We start from the raw sequence: 19,612 nt of genomic DNA on the forward strand, positions 1-19,612 counted from the left end.
TTTTTCTAGAAAGAATAATGATATTTATGCTTTTTTCCACAAAGAGACAGTTATCATGTACCGTTTAACACAGAACCCAGGCAAGTGGGTTAAACCAATGCCCATCTCTTTACAGGTTTGTGACAAGCGGCAAGTTAGTTAACCTTTTTATCATATGAAAATATATTATTATAGATTACAAAAATATACATGTAGTTAATGAAAGTGCTGTGGCAATAAAGTTGTTTCTAGATTAAGCTTCAGGATAAAAAATTGCGGCTATCAACAGTGTAACTTGTAATAACCATGTAATAAGACGCTTAAGTCCTGAACACTTTAGAGCCAGAAAATAGAGGAGGTCTGGTCTCCCAGAAAGACCAACTTGAACTGGCTAAGTTTCAAGGCAATGATGTTTGCTCCAAAGTAAGTATTTCCAACACATCTCAGAACACCAAGAAATGTTTTCTATAATGCCATCAAGTCACTTAAAAAAAACAAGCCTGTCCAGTAGTCTGCCTTAGTGAGGCAACTTTCCATGGGATTTTAAATTTGAGGTGAAATTCACATAATACACAAGTAACCATTTTAAAGTGTCTGGCCCAGTGGCATTTAGTTCATTGTTGTGCAATCACCACCTCTTTCTAGTTTTGAAACTTCTGGGTCAGGCCAGGGATACACCCGGTACCCATTAAGTGATTACTCCTCATCCTCTTCTCTCTTCCAGCCTGGTTAACTGCTAATCAGCCTTCTGTCCAAGGACCTTCCCCTTTCAGGTCCATCATATGAAAGGAATCTTACAATATGTGACCTTCTGGCTTCTTTCATTTGGCTTCAAGGTTTCAAGATTTGAAGGGAGACTAGCAACAGGTGTCAAAAAAACAAGCTTGTTTAATAACAGTAAATCAGTACCGAGTGTTCTCTGGACACGGCCTGCCTTACTTGTCACGCAGCTGGGGAACGGCAAGGCTGGGAACAAAATTCACTCTTACCCATTAATCTTTTCAAAACACAAAGAGGTGGTGTGCAGTCACAGAAAGAATATATCAAAGTTTAAGGAAGCAAAAAATAAAAATATCCTCTAGGCTACCTCTGGAATTAGATGCCAGAAAGTCCATGGCCTATGGATGGAGGAAAAGCTGAATTCAAACCTCAAATTCACCGTTTGCAAGCACTGTGACTGTGAGCAATCTATTAGAACTGCTCAAGTCTCAGTTTCCACTTTGAAACATTGAGGCCATCAATAGTATAACTTCGAATAACCATGATGGGAAAGATTGAAGGCAGGAGGAGAAGGGGATGACACAGGGTGAGATGGCTGGATGGCATCACCAACTCAATGGACATGAGTTTGAACAGACTCCAGGAGATGGTGAAGGACTGGGAAGCCTGGCGTGCTGCAGTCCATGGGGTCACAAAGAGTCGGACACGACTCTGAACCACAACAACACTGACAAGCTGAGCATACGCACGTCTCCCAGCAAGGCAGCCCCACACCCTTCACTTTTCTGTGTGACTAACATCATACCCATTCTCAGCATGCTCACTGGGCACCAGCTCTCCCCTGTGTGCTCCTGAGACCAGCAGCCAAAACATCACGTGGGGGCAAACGAAGACCCCGAGACCCAGACCCACGGAGTCACAATCTGCACTTTAATAAGAGCCTCAAGTGATTCACAGGTGTTTAAGGTTTGAAAAGCACTGCTTCAGCCATCTCAAAAAAGGGGGTGGGGGCATGGCAGGAAACCCAAAACTTAACACAACCTATTTAACCAAAACAAAAAAATAAGCAATAAAGTGCTAAAAATAAGTAGCTAAGAATTCTTCTCCCTTTTGTAAGAGATATTAACTTGACAGAGACTAAATACCAGATGGGAAGAGGAAAAAAGCAGCTACATGTTGATATGTACTTGAACGTTCTTACAAAAATGTTTGGCTATATCACATGCAGGCACTGAAGTTAAGATTTATTCTGCTTATATTTTACCCAATCCTTTCCAGACGGCGAAAATGAAAATGGGTTATTCTTGGATTTCAAAGCTTAACTGCTCACAATGAGCCACTTTTTACATATTGCTCAGTAGAGAGCATGGTGACCCGGAATTTCAGCAGGGTACTTAAATGTGAAGTCCAAACATCTTTATAAATAACACAAGCTCTACTTTTCTTATCAAAACGAAAACAAAGAAATAAATATAACACATTCCAATGTAACTAAAATAAACAGCAGAAACATCACTGTATGAAAACAAAGCAGAAATTATTATTACCATCTCTGACAATAAACCAAATATTATGGCTACTAAGAGCAATCACTGTTTTTTGTTCTTTCTGTGAATTTGAGTTATAAGATGGTTTTCCTTAAATGAGCATCAGGTCATCTTATTTTCATGAATTTTAACAAGAAACACACGAACTACATGGGCACTTCTGTAATTTATAATGATGTACAATCTTTTTAAATGACATTTTTAGCTCAGAGGCTTCAAGAAATTCCAAGACTTTTAAAAGAAATAACAGTATGTTTAGTCACCCTATCTGCTCACTCATTCATTCTTCTACAAAGTGCTGCGCCTCACGCCCCAGCCCGAGTCCTGGGCCACGTGAGACAAGACAGGCACAGCCTCTGTCCTCAAGAGCTTGTGGTCACTAAACCCCTGGTGTCTGCCATGCAGGCGCTGCTGTCCACCTGAAACAGCCCTGGCCTGGTCCTAGACTCTTGTGCCAAGGAGGGTATGGCCAGAACTCTCTCATGGGATTTACTACCAAAAAATACTGCTCACAGTTTAACAGAAATGTTTTATTTCAAGAAGGCATCCATGGATTGAAGGCAAAAGGAGAGGGTGGCAGAGGATGAGATGGTTGGATGGCATCACCGACTCAATGGACATGAACTTGGGTGAACTCTGGGAGAAAGTGAGGGACAGGGAGGCCTGGCATGCTACAGTCCATGGGGTTGCAAAAAGTCAGACACAACTTATGACTGAACAACAACAAAAGGAAAAAAGTCCTGTGCATAAATTAACACTTATGTATTAGTCTCTCTTGTTTTGTTATCACCCAGTGAAACCAAATGAGCAACACATGGCTGCTCCGTGGAAGACACACTGTGACAAACCTAGATGGCATGTTAAAAAGCAGAATCACCACTGCCAACAAAGGTCCCTATAATCAAAGCTGTGGCTTTTCCAGCAGTCATGTACCGATGTGAGAGCTGGATAAAGAAGGCTGAGCACCGAAGAATCGGTGCTTTTGAACTGGAAAAGACCCTGATGCTGGGAAAGACTGAGGGCAGGAGGAGAAGGAGGCAACAGAGGATGAGATGGTTGGATGGCATCACTGACTCAATGGATATGAGTCTGAGCAAACTCCGGGAGAAGGTGAAGCCTGGCGTGCTACAGTCCAGGGGGTCGCAAAGAGTTGGACACGACAGAGCGACTGAACAACAACAATGAAACCAAGATAAACTAGCTATAGGCAGCAAAGTTGCTGGAGATGTGCTTCTCTAGTCACTGAAGGCCTCTCGGAGGCTGTGTGATACGGCACGTAGCAGGCAGCCTGTGAGGAAGGCAGGAAGGACCTTGTGAAGGACAGAAGCATCTCCTCCTGCCCCACTTCACGAGAGCCCATGACTGCGTTTGTGTGTCTCAGGTCTGTGAACACCCTGAGAATGACCAGTGCTTGATAGATTATCAGGTTATGCAAATTTAATATTCACACACAGCATTATCTGTTCTTGCAAAAGAATACAGATCAATTCAAAAGAACTAAGATGTAGATCTATCATGCCATCTACGCCAAGCTGCTAGTTCAGCTGCAAAATCACTTTTATGTATGTCTTATTCTCTGGTAAAGAAAAGCTGAGAAGGTTTTCTGTAGGGAACCTTCCAGGGCAATGAATTTTAGGAGAAACTCATCGTGTGGATCACACACAGTAAGCATCAAGGTAGCAAAGTGTTGTCAATTTTGTTTTGAAAGACATTACAATGGTTTTTAAAACTCCAGTACTTCTTCCATCAGCTCTCTTCAAAATGCCACTATTCCCAAAATGCCAAAAAGCCCAATTCACAGAGCGGACTCGTGCAGAGATGAAGAGAGGTTAAGTCTGATGCTCTACCCAGTTCTACGTCCGAGAGGTGGTGAGGGACACAGAAGCCGGGTGTGCTGCAGTCCACAGCGTCTCAGAGAGTCCAACATAGTGACTGAACAATAAGGATGCTCTGTGGCAATCTATGGTGACTCAGGTTAGAGCTCAGAAACATTACAGTATGGCAGTTCACAGAGTTCCCAAGGTCACTGACAGACACTGTGACAACGGAGGGCTGAATCTCATTTTCGAAAAGTCCCAGAGAATGAAATCATAGCTGCATTTTCTGATGAAAACCTCAAGGTAAAACTTTTGTGCTGTTGCTGAAGGAGAGCACTGCTTCCTTGGGACACCAGAGACACAGAGGAGTCTAGGGATTCAATGGAAAGTTGCAAAGGTTAAATAATGAAGATGTAACTTTAGGTATAACTGAAGCTTTTTCTGAAACTGAGCTTTGAATTTGTGATTCAGTTCCTAGAATTCTCAAGCATAAAGCAATGAAGAGATAATGTGAGGTTTGGGAAAGTTAAGAACTAGCACTTCTGCTTGGCTGCCCCAAGTTAAGCAAAATAAAATAGAAACAGTGAGAGCCCTGAAGGCTGTGTTTTGAAATGGATGGGCACTAAACAGGACGGGGTCACTGGGTCTTTCTCAGGTGTAGCCTTATGCAGTCACACTGCTTGCCAAATACAGAGACCTCTGCTTTAACATACAGAACCTTTATCTAGTATCCCCCTCCCTCCTAATACTTTGGCCACCAGATATGAAAAACTGACTCAGTGCAAAAGACCCTGATGCTGAGAAAGACTAAAGGCAGGAGGAGAAGGGGGCAACAGAGGATGAGATGGTTGGATGGCATCACTGAATCATTGGATGTGAGTTTGAGGAAACCTTGGGAGTTGGTGAAGGACAGGGAAACCTGGCGTGCTGCAGTCCACGGGGTTGCAAAGAGGTGGACACAGCTTAGTGACTGAACAACAATGAGCTGATAGGTCCCCTTTCAATCTGTCCGCAGTGGTGAGGCTGTGGGCAAGCCCGCTCCTCCAGCGTGGGATGGGCACACCTGGTGGGCCGAGAGGATGGTGGATGGTGTGCCGGAGTCCTGCAGGCCGCCACTTCCCGGGGCCCCAGAGAGGGGTCGGGCACTTTGCAGGAATCACAAGGGAAAGGAGCAGGGAGGCAGGCTCTGTGTCAGTCCTCAAACAGAACCCATTATTTTAACAAGAAAAAATGTCAGAGTAGGTGTGCTCTGAGATGACTGCTTCTACCCAGTGCCTTAGGGTAGCATCTTTATCAACACTGTTTCAGAGTCAATCCTGATATCCAAGTCAGAAGGGCTACTTTTCCTAGTGTCTTTACCACTAAACACAACAGTGTTTATTATCTCACAGGGTCCAGGAGACACAGGATGTGAAAATGCTTTTTAAAATGTAAGTACTTCATCAAAATATAATCTCTGGCACAGTCAAAATGACTTTGGAATCAAATCAAGGAAGATCTGAAGACCCGAGGTGGAGCTCTCACATCATCAGTGCCTTGCGGCCAATAAACGTTTGCTAAAGAATGCAGGAAAACAGCTCAGAATCCCTGGCCACAGGCACACTGCATAAAGTACATTCTGTCTAAAAATGATTCAGGGTTAATCTGCTCACTTCAGGTTTATAAAGAAAGCAGAGAAGACAGTTTCAGGATGGATTCCTCCTGAGCAGTCTCAGGAGGGCAGGGATGTACCAGGGAAAAGGCTGGACCAGTCTGGTTTCAGCACTGGCTGTGATCTCAGAAGGGTGACTAAGCATTCTTCCAAGCGACAGGACAGGCTCGGGCTGCAGGGATACGTTTCATTCTTCTTCAGACAGTTGACCCTGTGCTCACCCTAATAACGTACATCTCCCAGATGCATCGCCTACTGAGGTCAGTGTGGAAAAGCCCAAACGGAATCACCGTATTTCAAGACAACTGACCCGCCAGGACATCATGTTTTGATTTGTGACACCCTTGACTATGAAGTGCTTCTCTACTCTTCTGTTAAGAGTTACAGTGCCTTGAAATTTGGCTGCAAGACTGATTAAGCTTCTAAGCCCTGAATTTGCTATAAGAGACTTAGCTCTAAGAGTCCCCATCAAGCTTTACTCAAAAGCAGTCAGAATCAACACTTTCTAACCTGAACACAGAGGCTGAGTCAGTCCTGTGTGTGTCTGAAAGGGGAACAGAGCAGCGTGTACTGGAAGCAGAGGGGAGAAGAAGTCGCGGGTCCCCCTCTCCTGGGACAGAGGGCACGCAGGTGGGGTGGAATTCAGGTAACGCCAGGAAGAATGAGGCAGACACCAAATACGTGAAATACGCTTTTTCTAGAGAATTCAAGGAGCCCCACACTTAAACAAAATATAGCAAACAAGTGTAAAGGGACACTCTGGTAAAACCAATTTCTCTCTTTTTCTTTTGTGTTACTTCCTGTTCCTCTTGAACAGGACACAGGCCTACATTTCTATGTTTCTGACAGACAACTCCATCATGAAGCAGGAAAAAAGTTACTTGCTTTGCTGAAAACAGCAGAGTGAACAGTGAAAGTAGGAACTGCTGTAAACAAGCTGAAGTTGCCAACACGGTTTTCTCATACACACCCACAAAAGATTAAGTAAAAATCCAAACTGAATTGTGTTATAAAATCACCATAATTTTTTGGATATGATAAACTGGGCCACATACAACCATCTAATTTTAAAGAGCTGTTAGAATTCTCCTTTACAAAAAATTTCCAGAGAATACCACACAAACCCTGAAATAAAAACATTCCCAGTGATGTTTTTCTTGGAGGCGAGTTGATCGCGCTCGCCAAAAGGAATATTTTAAGAATCCCCCAAATTGCATTGAGGACAAGCAGAACGGAGGCAGACCACAGGCAGAGAGTCGTTCCTTTTACACAAAGATATGAGATCCTTCGGTAAGCGTGTGGATCCTTCTAGCACCAACCTGAACAGAAGCCGCCACCTGCGAGGCTCCTGTCCAGAGTCACGAACAGGTCGCTGACAGCTGCGCTGTGCGTTGCGCGTTAGAAACTACCCCGTGCGGCTCTGGAAATAGCAGGAGCGACTTCTGTCTCTCAGAACAGCTTACCACGTTTGTTTGCTTCAATTTTTTTAGAAAATCAAAGGAAGCCATTCAAGAATCAGGGAGCATGTCTGTCTTATTTAAGATGGAGTTGGACAGGGAAAGGGGTTCAGTTCATGTCTACGGTATTTTTCAAGGCCTTCATCTATAAGCATCAGTGAACACGTCACAACCCGCCCCCTCGCCCACTTAGAGGAAGCCTCTGAGTCATCACAATTACATGACCAGGCATTTTTCTTTAAGCCGCAGTGTATCCTGTGCTTTTCGGTTTCCCAGGGGGTGGTGTTTTCCACGAATAGGGAGGGTTTGTGCATCGTTGGGAAGCTGTTTGCATAGACACGAATTCCAAAACTATCTTTGGAACCTGAGAGCGACCGCTTGGAGGAATAGTACTCTGAAGGTTCTGGAGAAGATCAGCACCACAGTGCCTTCAGGGGAAGTGGGCTCTCAGGCACACTGAAATCCTCCAGTTGGCCTCTGGATCAGGAAAGATGCTACTCTTGGGTTCCTGCAAGGACGGATGCAGACGCGCCCCCCCGCCACCGCCTTCACTGCCCACCCAGACCATCCCCATTTCCAGCCTCCCTCACTTGTCCAGGGCAAGTGCCTTTGGTCAATTTCAGGGTTAATGTACTCTTTCCCTACATAAGGCTGTGGGGACAGGATGTAGCAGTTGATTTTTACAGTTCTTGCAGGAGGTTACTAAGTTATTTCTGTTGTAAGGCTAACGTGTTAAATCCCTACTTTTTGTCAGTTGCTGCGAGGAGCACCACACATCTTCAACTCTTAGCTTTCACACGATCCTATGAAGGACATCCTGTCACTGGGTGTGTCTTACAAAGGAGGAGCCACAGCTCAGGGAGATGGGACATCTTCCCTAAGGCTGCCTGGTGGAAAAGGTTCCCGGCACCCAGGCGGCTCAGCAGCCTCTGTCTCATTTTCCCTTGTTGTTGTTCATCACTAAGTCACGTCCGACTCTTTGTGACCACACGGACGGCAGCATACCAGGCTTACCTGTCCTTCACTATCTCCTGGAGCTTGCTCAAACTAATGTCTCTTGAGTCAATGATGCCTTAGATCTTGTCCACTGTTGCCCCCTTCTCCCCCTGTCCTCAGTCTTTCCCAGCATCAGGGTCTTTTCCAATGAGTCAACTTTTCGCATGAAGTGGCCAAAGTACTGGAGCTTCAGCTTCAACATCAGTCCTTCCAATGAATATTCAGGACTGATTTCCTTTAGGATGGACTGGTTGGATCTCCTTGCAGTCCAAGGGACTCTCAAGAGTCTTCTTGAACACCACAGTTCAAAAGCATCAATTCTTCAGTGCTCAGCCTTATTTAGGGTCCAACTCTCACATCTGTACATAGAAAACCACAGCTTTAACTAGACAGATCTTTGTCAGCAAAATGATGTCTCTGTTTTTTAATATGCGCCCTAGGTTTGTCATAGCTTTTGTTCCAAGGAGCCAGCATCTTTTAATTTCATGGCTGCAGTCACCATCCTCAGTGATTTTGGAGCCTAAGAAAATAAAAGTCTGTCTCTATTTCCATTGTTTCCACATCTCTTCACCATGAAGTGATGGGACCGGATACCATGATCTTAGTTTTTTGAATGTTGCGATTCAAGCCTCCTTTTTCACTCTCCTCTTTCACTTTCATCAAGAGGCTCTTTAGTTCTTCTTCTCTTTCTGCCATAAGGGTGGTGTCATCTGTGTATCTGAGGTTGTTGATATTTCTCCCGGCAATCCTGATGGCAACTTGTGCTTCATCCAGCCTGGCAATTCACATGATGTACCATTTTCTCTGGGGATGATTAACTTTAAACTCTCCAACGTGGGGGCAGCAGGGTAGCTCACCATTTCACTGGCCTGTACTTATTATTCTTTAGGGGAAACTGATGGGAACCACCACACAGAGCAAGCACATATGGATTTACGTGTGTGTACAGACATACAATGAAACTGCATTTTCAGTGCCGTCATTTTCACTCCATCCTCTCCCTCTGAACAGCCACCTGTGTACTCCAGTCTTCTTAGTAGAAGGCATTGGATGTATGAGATACTAGACAAGTGCAATACATAAACCTGTCAGAAGTCCTATCTTCCAGAAGAACCGGTGGCTTAATTAGTGGCTTAATAAGGGCAAAATTCTATTAAATTTCTAAGAAAGTGCTTTACCACTGTTTGAAATCATTATGTGTCCTGTGCTTAGTCACTCAGTCATGTCCGACTCTTTGCAACCCCATGGACTGTAGCCCACCAGGTTCCCCGTCCATGGGATTCTCCAGGCAAGAATACTGGAGTACATTGCCATACCCTCCTCCAGGGGTTCTTCCCAACCCAGGGATCGAACCCAGGCCTCCCACATTCCAAGCAGATTCTTTACCATCTGAGCCACCAGGGAAGCCCTGAAATCATTATACTGGCAGGTAAAATGTGCTGCTTAAAATGTTAACCGAATGCTGTCCTGCACTGTCTTGCTAGTGTTAAAACCCTGACTGAGGCAGGCTCCTGGCTTCAGCAATAACACAGCCCCGCCCCAGTCTTGCCTTTGCTCGAGTCTTGGGGGTCCACAGCCGACCCTCCCCTGTGGCTCAGCCTCGCTCTGGGCCAGCACCGTGGGTGAGCTCTGCGTCAGGAAGAACACGCACAGTTTGGGGATGGCTGGAGGCCCAGGGTGACCTACTCTAGTCTTTCTGTGAGCAACTCTTTAGTTTTTTCTCAGTGAGCTCTATTTTTGACCAGTCTGTCTCCTTGCTTACAATGACCAAACCCTGTTCTGAAAGATTAAAAGTCCCACATGCAGGTGTAGACAGGATCCCTTCCAGAGGGGAGGGAGGGAGACCTTTGAGGGAGAACCTGGCCCAGGCACCCTCCTCCTGGAGCTCCTTCACGTCTTGGGCTCCTCAGCACGCAGATGCATCACACCAGGCTCCGCATCTCACATGGCCTTCCTCCTTCTGGGTCTTTCTAAACTTTTGGAAAGCCTGCCCTTGTAGAATTCAAATCAAAGTCATCAGCCAGGGATACAGTAGTGTTATGCGGCCCTTGTGGAAATAACGCATCGGCATTATCATGAGACCAGGCAGAAGGGCCCTGCAGCTATCTGTGGAGCAGTCCCAGGGGTTTGTGACCTGCCGCGGAGACAGGTGCTTTACAGGTGCAGTGACAGTAACGGCCTCGAGACGGGAGGTGCTCTGGATTGCCTGGGGGGCTCGAGAGACCACCAGGGTCCCAGTGAACGAATGATGCAGGCAGGAAGTTAGAGACATGACCAGGGAAGCAGAGGCTGGTGACACCACGGCTGGAAGGGGCTGTGAGCCACGGGCCGTGGGCGGCCCGCAGAAACTGAAGAGGGCAGGAAGCAGGCGTTCTCTCGGAGCCTCTGGCAGGGACAGAGCCCCACAACACCTGGCCGTGAGTCCAGGAAGCCTGTGCAGACTGCTGACCTCGGAGGCTGTGAGAAGACAGGTCAGGTGTGGGGGGTCGAGGGGCTTTAGCCTCTAAATTTGTAGTCATTTAACACGGCCAAAGGACACTAACACAGTACCATGGACCCTGCGGGCATGTGCCTCCAGTTCTGTGCTTTGCTTTCTAAACTGTCCCAGCTGTGCTGTCCCCTGCTTTCCACATACACATCTGAGAGTCAGCCTGCGTATCGTCAGTGAAGTCTGTGAGTGTGAGCAGGAACATATTAAATCTGCAGAGCACTTTAGGGGAGAGGGCCTTTGAACCACACTGAGTCTTCCAGTCCTTGCACCTGATATGTCTCTGCTGTTTCCAATCTTTCAGGCCACAGAGTCTGCACATCCTTTTCTGTTACATTTAAACTTAAGTATGTCAGTGTTGGGGCTTCCCATGTGGCTCAGAGGTAAAGAATCTTCCTGCCAATGCAGGAGACCTGGGTTCTATCCCAGGGTTGGAAAGATACCCTGGAGGAGAAAATGACAACCTATTCCAGCATCTTTGCCTGAAGAATCCCATGGACAGAGGAGCCTGGCCACAGTCCAGGGAGTCGCAAAGAATCAGACACAAGTGAGCAACTAAACACCACCACCATCTTAGTATTGACCTTGTACTACTGAATCCTTGTTTGCCAACAATTTGCTGAACTCACTTATTAATCCTGAGAGCTTTCTGGTGGATTTGTTGCAGTTGTCCACACAGACTCTCATGTGGTCTGAGAACAGAGGTGGCTCCCTCTTTCCCCTCTATAACCTAAATGCCTTTTATTTCCTTTTCTTGGCTTATTACTGCACTTACACTCAGTCTGCTCACTATGTCACCGTGGGCAAGGCTCCTCCCCTTGGGCAGGAAGGCCCAGGCAGGCAGTCCTGTCTGAGCACAGGAAGTTTATCAGATAACATGTTTCACTTCCCGCCTTGCTCATGGATAGCAGTTAATCCCACAGACAGAGGTTAATTTCACACACAGTGGCCTGATGTTAAATGCACACCTGGCTCCGTTTCTACATGTGATCAGTGGTGGAACCCTGGCAGGACTTGGGGCAGAAATGGGGGCACCCAGGCAGGGCTCCCCGTGCCTGGGAGCAGGGAGGGCGAGCCCTCATGCCCGTGCCCTCCACTGGCTCTGCGTTCCAGGAGGACAGGCTGGTATAGAACAGAGCACAGCTGCCTGGCCTCATAAAAGATAATGTCTTCCTCTGAGACATGAGGGAAGGAAGAGGTGACTGATAAACAGAGACATTGTGAATTGGAGAGAAAGCAAACAGGATATTCATTCACAGAGGCTGGAGCTATTAATGACATTGCATACAAAGAAATGTGGACCAGTACTTGTATATAATTAAGTAAGGTAATTCCTAATTGTTGCCTAGACAAACAGGACTTTGTGGGGGGGAATTCCAGCCTTTTCCACTTTATGACTCCAACCACTAATATCTTAAACCTCACACACCAGAGAGAGATGCAGGTTAAATCATAACAAGGGAAAAAGACCACAGCTGAAGTTGGAAATATATCTGCTGTTTATTTGCATATTATAATTCTACCAGCTTAAATTAACAGAGCATTCCCAGGTGGCTCAGTGGCAAAGAATCTGCCTGCAATGTAGGACATGCAGGTTTGATCCCTGGGTTGGAAAGATCTCCTGGAGAAGAAAACAGCAACCCACTCCGGTATTCTTGCCTGGGAAGTTCCATGGACAGAGGAGCCTGGCGGGCTACAGTCCACGAGGTCACAAAAGAATTGGCAGGACTTAGTGACTGAACAACAACAGCAGTATAACACATGCTTGGGGGAGGAGAAGGGAGGCTGGGTACTTAGCAGATGTAAAATACTGACGCAAGTAACAAACGATGCTACCCTCATCAGACAGTAATGCTTTGGAGTGACCACGGGTTGTGGGTCAAAGTAAAAATAGAAAGAGTAAGAAACAATTTCAATTTCAAGAATAATGGGGAAAAAAATGACTTAAAAAAAAAAACAAACCCAAACTCTGCATTTAATACACAGAAATAAGGGCAAGTAATGTTACAGACAGACATGCATAGATAATAACATATCCAAACGGGATTAAACGAACATGTCTCTCAGTAAGTAGACCCATCTGTGAAAACAATCACGGAATTCCTTTGGCTTTTTAAACCATCGCTAACATAGGTCACATTAATTCTTGGTCAAGCACAGAAGAGTGAGCATTTGACTGTGAGAATGTGCACTGGGCGTTCTCCTTCCAAGTCTGCTCTAATCTTACATTGCTCGTGGCCGTGAGCTCTTTACCTGTAAACCTACCTGCTCGTCCTCCTGGGGACCATCAGAGCTTTAGGCGAGGACCATCAGAGGAGAGAGGGCAAGACTAACACGGACAGGACGGCCACTCAGCCCGGGGCGAGAAACCGGGACGCGCATGCGCACTGTGCGGGCGCCGAGACTTACCCACTCGAAGGACAGGATCCAGCAGCCGCGCGCGATGCCCAGCAGCACGCTCAGGGTGCGGCGAGGCTTCCCGGCCAGCACGTGCGTGGTACTGCCGCACACCTCCCGCGCTAGCGAGAAGCCCTTCAGTCTGTTCACGACCTGGATCACCATGCTGTACTTTCTGTGAAGCGGGGAGAAAAATCAACACACGGTTGTTTTTTCTGTGCATAAACATCAAGGGGATTACAATGAACTAAAATGTAAAAAAAACTAGGAAAAAATGTACACTGACTTCTATGGTGCTCGTTTCCCTGCAATCCATAACTTGAAATCTGGGGGAAATAAATTTCAGATCTCAACTCCAACTGTCTGTTCTAGTGGCTAAGAAACAGCGGCCCCAAAGCTAAAAGCGGTTTCCCCAGGTGCTCCGTGGGGCCTGCCAGTCCCCTGCACCAGGCCTCCTCCACACCCAGACCCGGTTGTGTGTACTTTTGAGTCCTGTCGGATCTAGTTTTTCCACTGTCAGAACCAAGATCCTCACTTATTTTATTTTAAAAATGAAACGTTTATTAAGAGTCAAACATAAAATTTTATAGGTCCTGTTCATTAAAACTTCAGGGCAAATTTCACAAAGCTCATCACTCTTTATCTTCTGATTTGTCATTCCATTAATGCCTTAAGTACCCTTTTTTCTCTTTAAATATTTCTCTTCCCTAACTTTCCAAATCACTCTTCATATTCCCTTTCTTCCTTTTACAATCACCTTTCTATCATGCCTTTAACTCTTACATGTTGCTTTTCCCCCTCTCTGCCAGCAGCTTTGGGAAATCCCTGCCAAAACATGAACACCACGTAGGCTTTCTGAGCCACACCATGACGTGCACAGTGAGTTAAGAAACTTCTCGTCTCCAAAAATTACATTCCAAAAGGAAGGAAGCAGTTTTGTCCATGATTACGCACATCATCTCCAACTATCTCCTGCTTATATTATGGCATTTCTCAGTTATCATGATCTGGGCTTCGCTGATCACAAGACCTATTTCTCCACTTGTGAAATACAAGGCCTGACCTCTATGCTGGTGAGAATTTTCCAGGGATCCCCAGGGTATAGCAGATGGATGAGTCAGGACCAGACACATCACTTTAACCAGAGGATATATGCTTATTGGAGTTGCTGAAAATATTTAAATTGGGGGAGGGGTACAAAATGTAAATAAAACAATAGCAAAAAGAAGTGAAAACCTCTAAGCCAGATGCTCTCTAGAAACCTGTTCCTGCATATCTATGATTTTGTCATTCCAAGTCTGGGAGCTTCTAGCTCTTCACTGGATGTGCTAATCAATAACAAGGATCTTTGCAAAACACAGCTAATCAATATGACCTTAGAACATATAAGTCTTGTTCTTACCTTCTGACAACAAGTATTTGTGGGGCAGGAATGAATCAAAAAGAGATTCAAAATGGCCTAAATGAAGAGTTTGATTTTCAAACCTTCGATTGAGAAAATAGCTATCAGTGTTTTTTTGTTTTTTAAATTTGGGGCAAAAATATAGACTTTTAAAAATGTTAGACCAATATTCAATTATTCGTTTCTGTATTAAACTATTTAGGATGACCAATGTATTTCACAAGACATAAACAGAACTTGTGAGCATGCTTCTTTTCCACTAGATAACATGTGGGTTTTGAACGACCTTCTAACTTCATGCCACAGGTGGGATAGGATCCCGCCACCCAGAGTCTTGGAAGCATGCACTCTTTCTGCAGCCTGTTTTTCCCTGAGATGTCCCAGTGTTTTGATGGATATCTTACAGCCCTAAAACTTCTGCTATTTAAAAAAATTTTTTTCCTCTTTAAATAAAAATTCAAAAATCTGTTGCAAAGAATAAGGCACGGTATTTTTTTGGGGATGTGCAACATTGTGCTAATGTTTAAGGGAGATGATAAGAGTATGCTAGGGAGCTGTGAATGCTTCCACCAGATGTGCAGACAGCTTTTTTACCACGGTGGTAGAAAGCGTCCCACTAAAGCACTTCTTTAAGATCTTTAAGGGAAGCGCTTCCACCAGCGAGGCTCCACTTACAGGGCCTTCACGGGGTGGGGGTGGTGGACTCGAAGAGCCGTGCAGCACAAGACGAGCAAGAGGAGCGGCAAATACTAAAACGCCTCTAAATGCCGTCCAAACCACTCAAAGGTCTTCGGTGCTGAACTGTTCACAGCCTTTTCACCACCTCTCTTATTTCCAGTGCTCTTCTGACTTCAGTATTAATTACAGAGATCAACACGGACACAGCACAGACGTGAGGGCTGCCCAAGCGCCCAGCACAGTTTATGAACGAAAAGTCCAAACTTTATATCGAGGAGAAAGTTATCAAAACAACGAGTACTTACTCAGATGGCATGCTTGTCATGACTAATGTTCTTGTTGGCTAGGGATGTCAAAAGAGAAGGAACAAAAAACAGTCAAAAATATAAAAAGTATTTTTCCCACAGAAATAAACTTTGTTTTCTGAAAAGTTACATCACTTAAAAGTAAACATTTAAGCATATATCAAAGGAAAAAAACTGTATATTCCTGGGAAAAAAAAAAAGTAGCCCAAAAGATAGAAACTCAGATACTATCCCCAAACCAATCCAAAATAATCCAGGACATGAGGTAGAAGAGAAAAAAAAAAACAGTTTCCCTCCAGAAATTCATTCTACCAGTTGCCTAGTGGGCCTCCACAAGTGCCAAACTGTTAATACGCTTCCAAGGAAGCAGAGCGTAGAGAGACGTTTTTCTTGCAGGCTTAGAAACCATTTTTCCTGAGGCTTCTAGGCAATCATATTCTTGGTCTCAGATGTAAGTACACAATAATGGTCAAGCTTCTGCCACCTGACTCAAGCAGATTCTTTCATCCCTTCCACACAAGAGCACAGATAATGGAACTGCTTATTTGTGTATTGGCATCTCCTATTAATTGGAACTGCAAATTTTTAAAAATAAAAATTTAAAAATACTTTTTACTTATGCATGATGCTAGCAAGAATTAAATGTTTCAGAAATATATAATTAAACATATAAATTTCCCTGTAGTTCCACCAACCAGAAATGCCTATTGTTTTATAATTTGATATATATTAGGGCAAACGTTCTTTTATTAAAAAAAATACCTTTATTTACTTTTGTCTGTGCTGGGTGTTCACTGTGGTATGCAGGCTTAGTTGCCCTACATCATGTGGGATCTTAGTTCACCAACCAGGGATCAAACCTACATTTCCTGAATTGGAAGGCAGATTCTTTTTTTTTTTTAATTTTATTTTATTTAACTTTACAATATTGTATTGGTTTTGCCATATATCAAAATGAATCTGCCACAGGTATACATGTGTTCCCCATCCTGAACCCTCCTCCCTCCTCCCTCCCCATACCATCCCTCTGGGTGGTCCCAGTGCACCAGCCCCAAGCATCCAGTATCGTGCATCGAACCTGGACTGGCGACTCGTTTCATACATGATATTATACATGTTTCAATGCCATTCTCCCAAATCTTCCCACCCTCTCCCTCTCCCACAGAGTCCAAAAGACTGTTCTATACATCAGTGTCTCTTTTGCTGTCTCGTATACAGGGTTATTGTTACCATCTTTCTAAATTCCATAACTGGAAATAGAACTGCCTTATGATCCAGCAATCCCACTGCTGGGCATACACACTGAGGAAACCAGAATTGAAAGAGACACATGTACTCCAATGTTCATCACAGCACTGTTTACAACAGCCAGGACATGGAAGCAACCTAGATGTCCATCAGCAGATGAATGGATAAGAAAGCTATGGTACATATACACAATGGAGTATTACTCAGCCATTAAAAAGAATACATTTGAATCAGTTCTAATGAGGTGGATGAAACTGGAGCCTATTATACAGAGGAAGGCAGATTCTTAACCACTGAACCACCAGGGAAGTCCCCCTAAATGTTCTCTTTATTTAAAACACAAACGGGAATGCACACTATTCTTACATTCTTTCAGGTCATGTGATGTGCCTCAAATGGAACCAGCTGCTCAGTATAACCTCAAAACCATCATGGCACACAAAGCAGTGCCTTGAATGGTCCTATGAAGGAATGAGAAGGAACCAAAGGTGCCCAAAGGACCCAGGGGGACACATGGGGACGCAAGGGCCTCTGTGCCACATGGGGCTATTGAGAGACAGTGAAGGAAGAGACAAGGTGAATGAAAAGGATACTCGGAGGAAGACCTCAGAAACGGCACATGAGCTAGCCAACAATGGACAGCCAACATCCTGTGTTTTTAGTTTCCCTCCAGAACATCCTTTGTCAGCTCTCCTCTGTCCTGGATACAAGTGGAATGTGAGCATGGCTCCCTGGGCTGAGTCTGGAGACAAGGCCTTTATGCAGGAGTAAGATTCTGGCTTCAGTGTCATCCTAGAATGAGGACTACACAGAGCCAGCGACATGGCCAACCCCAAGTAAAACCCTGCGGAGGTCATTCCAAAGCATTTACTTTCTTCTGGGGACCCATCCAGAAGCAGCCTGTAGGACGTCATCAGTGGGAAGTGCTCATTCCTAGAATGAAGGCATGAAGGGGGGCAGGCAGAGGAAGCTCTCCTGACTTTTGATGACCGGGCTCCTTCTCCGTGACTGCACCTCAGGCTGCTTCTCTTTCTTACCTGCACTCACTCCCGGGAGCCCTCTCATGACCTCAGGGCTTTCTGCAGGGGCAAAACGCCTACAATCCCAACTTCACATTTCTAGCTGAGACCCATTTTGTGATGCCAAGATTCAGACTCTCCTCCTATCTGACATCTCCATCTGGAGGTCTAGTAAGGATCTCAGATGTGACATATCCAAAACTAAGCTACTGTTCTTTTCAGGAAATTATGCAAGAAAAAGAAATTCAAATTGCAAAGGAAGAAATCAACCTATCTCTCTTCACAGATGAAAAGATCTTACAGGCAGAAAACTCTATGAAGAAACCATAAAAAAAAGTTAGAACAAATGAATTTAGCAAAGTTGCAGGAAACAAAAAAAGCACAAAACTTATTTATATTTCTATACCTTAGTAATGAACAATCAGAAAAGGAAACTAAGAAACCAATTCCATTTATTAGCACCAAAAATAATAAAATACTTAGGAATAAATTTAACAAAGATGAAGCAAGCTTTGTACACTGAAAATTTTTTTAATTGCTAGAAGAAATCAAAGATGACCTAAATAAATGGAAAGACAGTCTGTGTTCATGAATTGGAAGACTTAATATTATTGATGACAATACTTGCCACAGCAGATTCAGTGCAATCTCTACCAAAATTCCAATGGCAATTTTTGTAGAAATGGAAAAATCCATCCTAAAATCCATATGGAATTCCAAGGAAACACAAATAGCCAAAACAATCTTGAAAAAGAACCACAAAATGGAGATCTCACACTTCCTGATTTCAAAATTTACTACAAAATTACAGTACTCAAATTGTATAGTACTGCATAGGGATAGATGTGAATACAGAATTGAAAGTCTGGAAATAAACCCTCACATCTATGGTCAACTATTTTTGACAAGGTTGCCAAGATTGTTCATGGATAGTCTCTTCAACAAATGATGCTGAGAGAACTGGATAACCACATATGAAATAAACTGGATCTTTACCTTACACTGTAGAAAAAAATTAACTCAAAATGGATCTAATTTGAGAGCAGAAGCTATAAAACTCTTGGAAGAAAACACAGGGAAAAATATTCATGACACTGGTTCCTTAAATTATGGCACCAAAAGCACAGGCAAAAAAGATAATTATATAAATTGGACTTCATCAAAATTAACTTTTTTTTGGCATCAGAAAACACTATCAAGAGAGTGAAAAGACAACCCCAAAAATGGGAGAAAATATGTGCTAATCATACATTTGACAAGGGTTTAACATCCAGCATATATAAGGACTTATACAACTCAACAAAAAAAAGGACAACTCATATTAAATAAGGGCAAATAACTTGAATAGACATTTCTCCAAAGAAGATAAGCAAATGGCCCATAGCACATGAAAATATGCTCTAAACCACTAGTCATTTGGGAAATTCAAATGAGATACCAGACCTAATGAGATACCACTTTATAGCCACTAGGATGGTTACAATAAAAACAACAACAATAAAACCCCCCAAAACAGCAAGTGTTGATGAGGGTTTCTGCTGGAAGCTGCATGTGTTCTGGCTGGAATATAAAATGATGCGGCAGCAGTGGGAAACATATGGTGGCTCCTCAGAAAGTGAAACAGAATTACCCCAGGGCCAGCAAACTTACTCCCGGCATACATCCAAATGAACTGAAAATCAAGGATTCATATACTTGTATGTGAATTTTCACAAGAGCCAAAAGGTGAAAACAACCCATGTCCATCAGTAAATAAAAGGACAGACAAAATTTGGAAAATACATACAATGGAATATTACTCATCCATAAAAACAAATGTATACTCATTGTATACATGGATGACTCTTGAAAACATGCTAAGAGAAAAAAAGCTAGATATAGAAGGATGCATACTATATAATTCTATTT

The 19,612-nt window shown here is 44.0% G+C and overlaps 1 protein-coding gene across 16 annotated transcripts in view; it reads right to left on the reverse strand.

Moving 5' to 3' along the window:
* MCPH1 (microcephalin 1) overlaps positions 1-19,612 on the reverse strand; it is a 229,870-nt gene that overhangs the window by 146,116 nt on the left and 64,142 nt on the right. For 14 of the 16 annotated variants that reach the window (XM_055567551.1, XM_055567550.1, XM_055567566.1 and 11 more), the window contains exons 10-11: positions 15,438-15,475; positions 13,065-13,227 (exon numbers count right to left, since the gene is read on the reverse strand). In XM_055567551.1, the coding sequence (XP_055423526.1) occupies positions 13,065-13,227; positions 15,438-15,475 (201 nt within the window). Of the gene's footprint in view, positions 1-12,153; positions 12,349-12,924; positions 12,985-13,064; positions 13,228-15,437; positions 15,476-19,612 lie in introns of those variants that run through there. The other 2 variants (XM_055567561.1, XM_055567564.1) reach the window with 2 other exon arrangements.

The sequence above is a fragment of the Bubalus kerabau genome, chromosome 2 (genome assembly GCF_029407905.1).
Source record: "Bubalus kerabau isolate K-KA32 ecotype Philippines breed swamp buffalo chromosome 2, PCC_UOA_SB_1v2, whole genome shotgun sequence".
Lineage (NCBI taxonomy): Eukaryota > Metazoa > Chordata > Mammalia > Artiodactyla > Bovidae > Bubalus > Bubalus kerabau.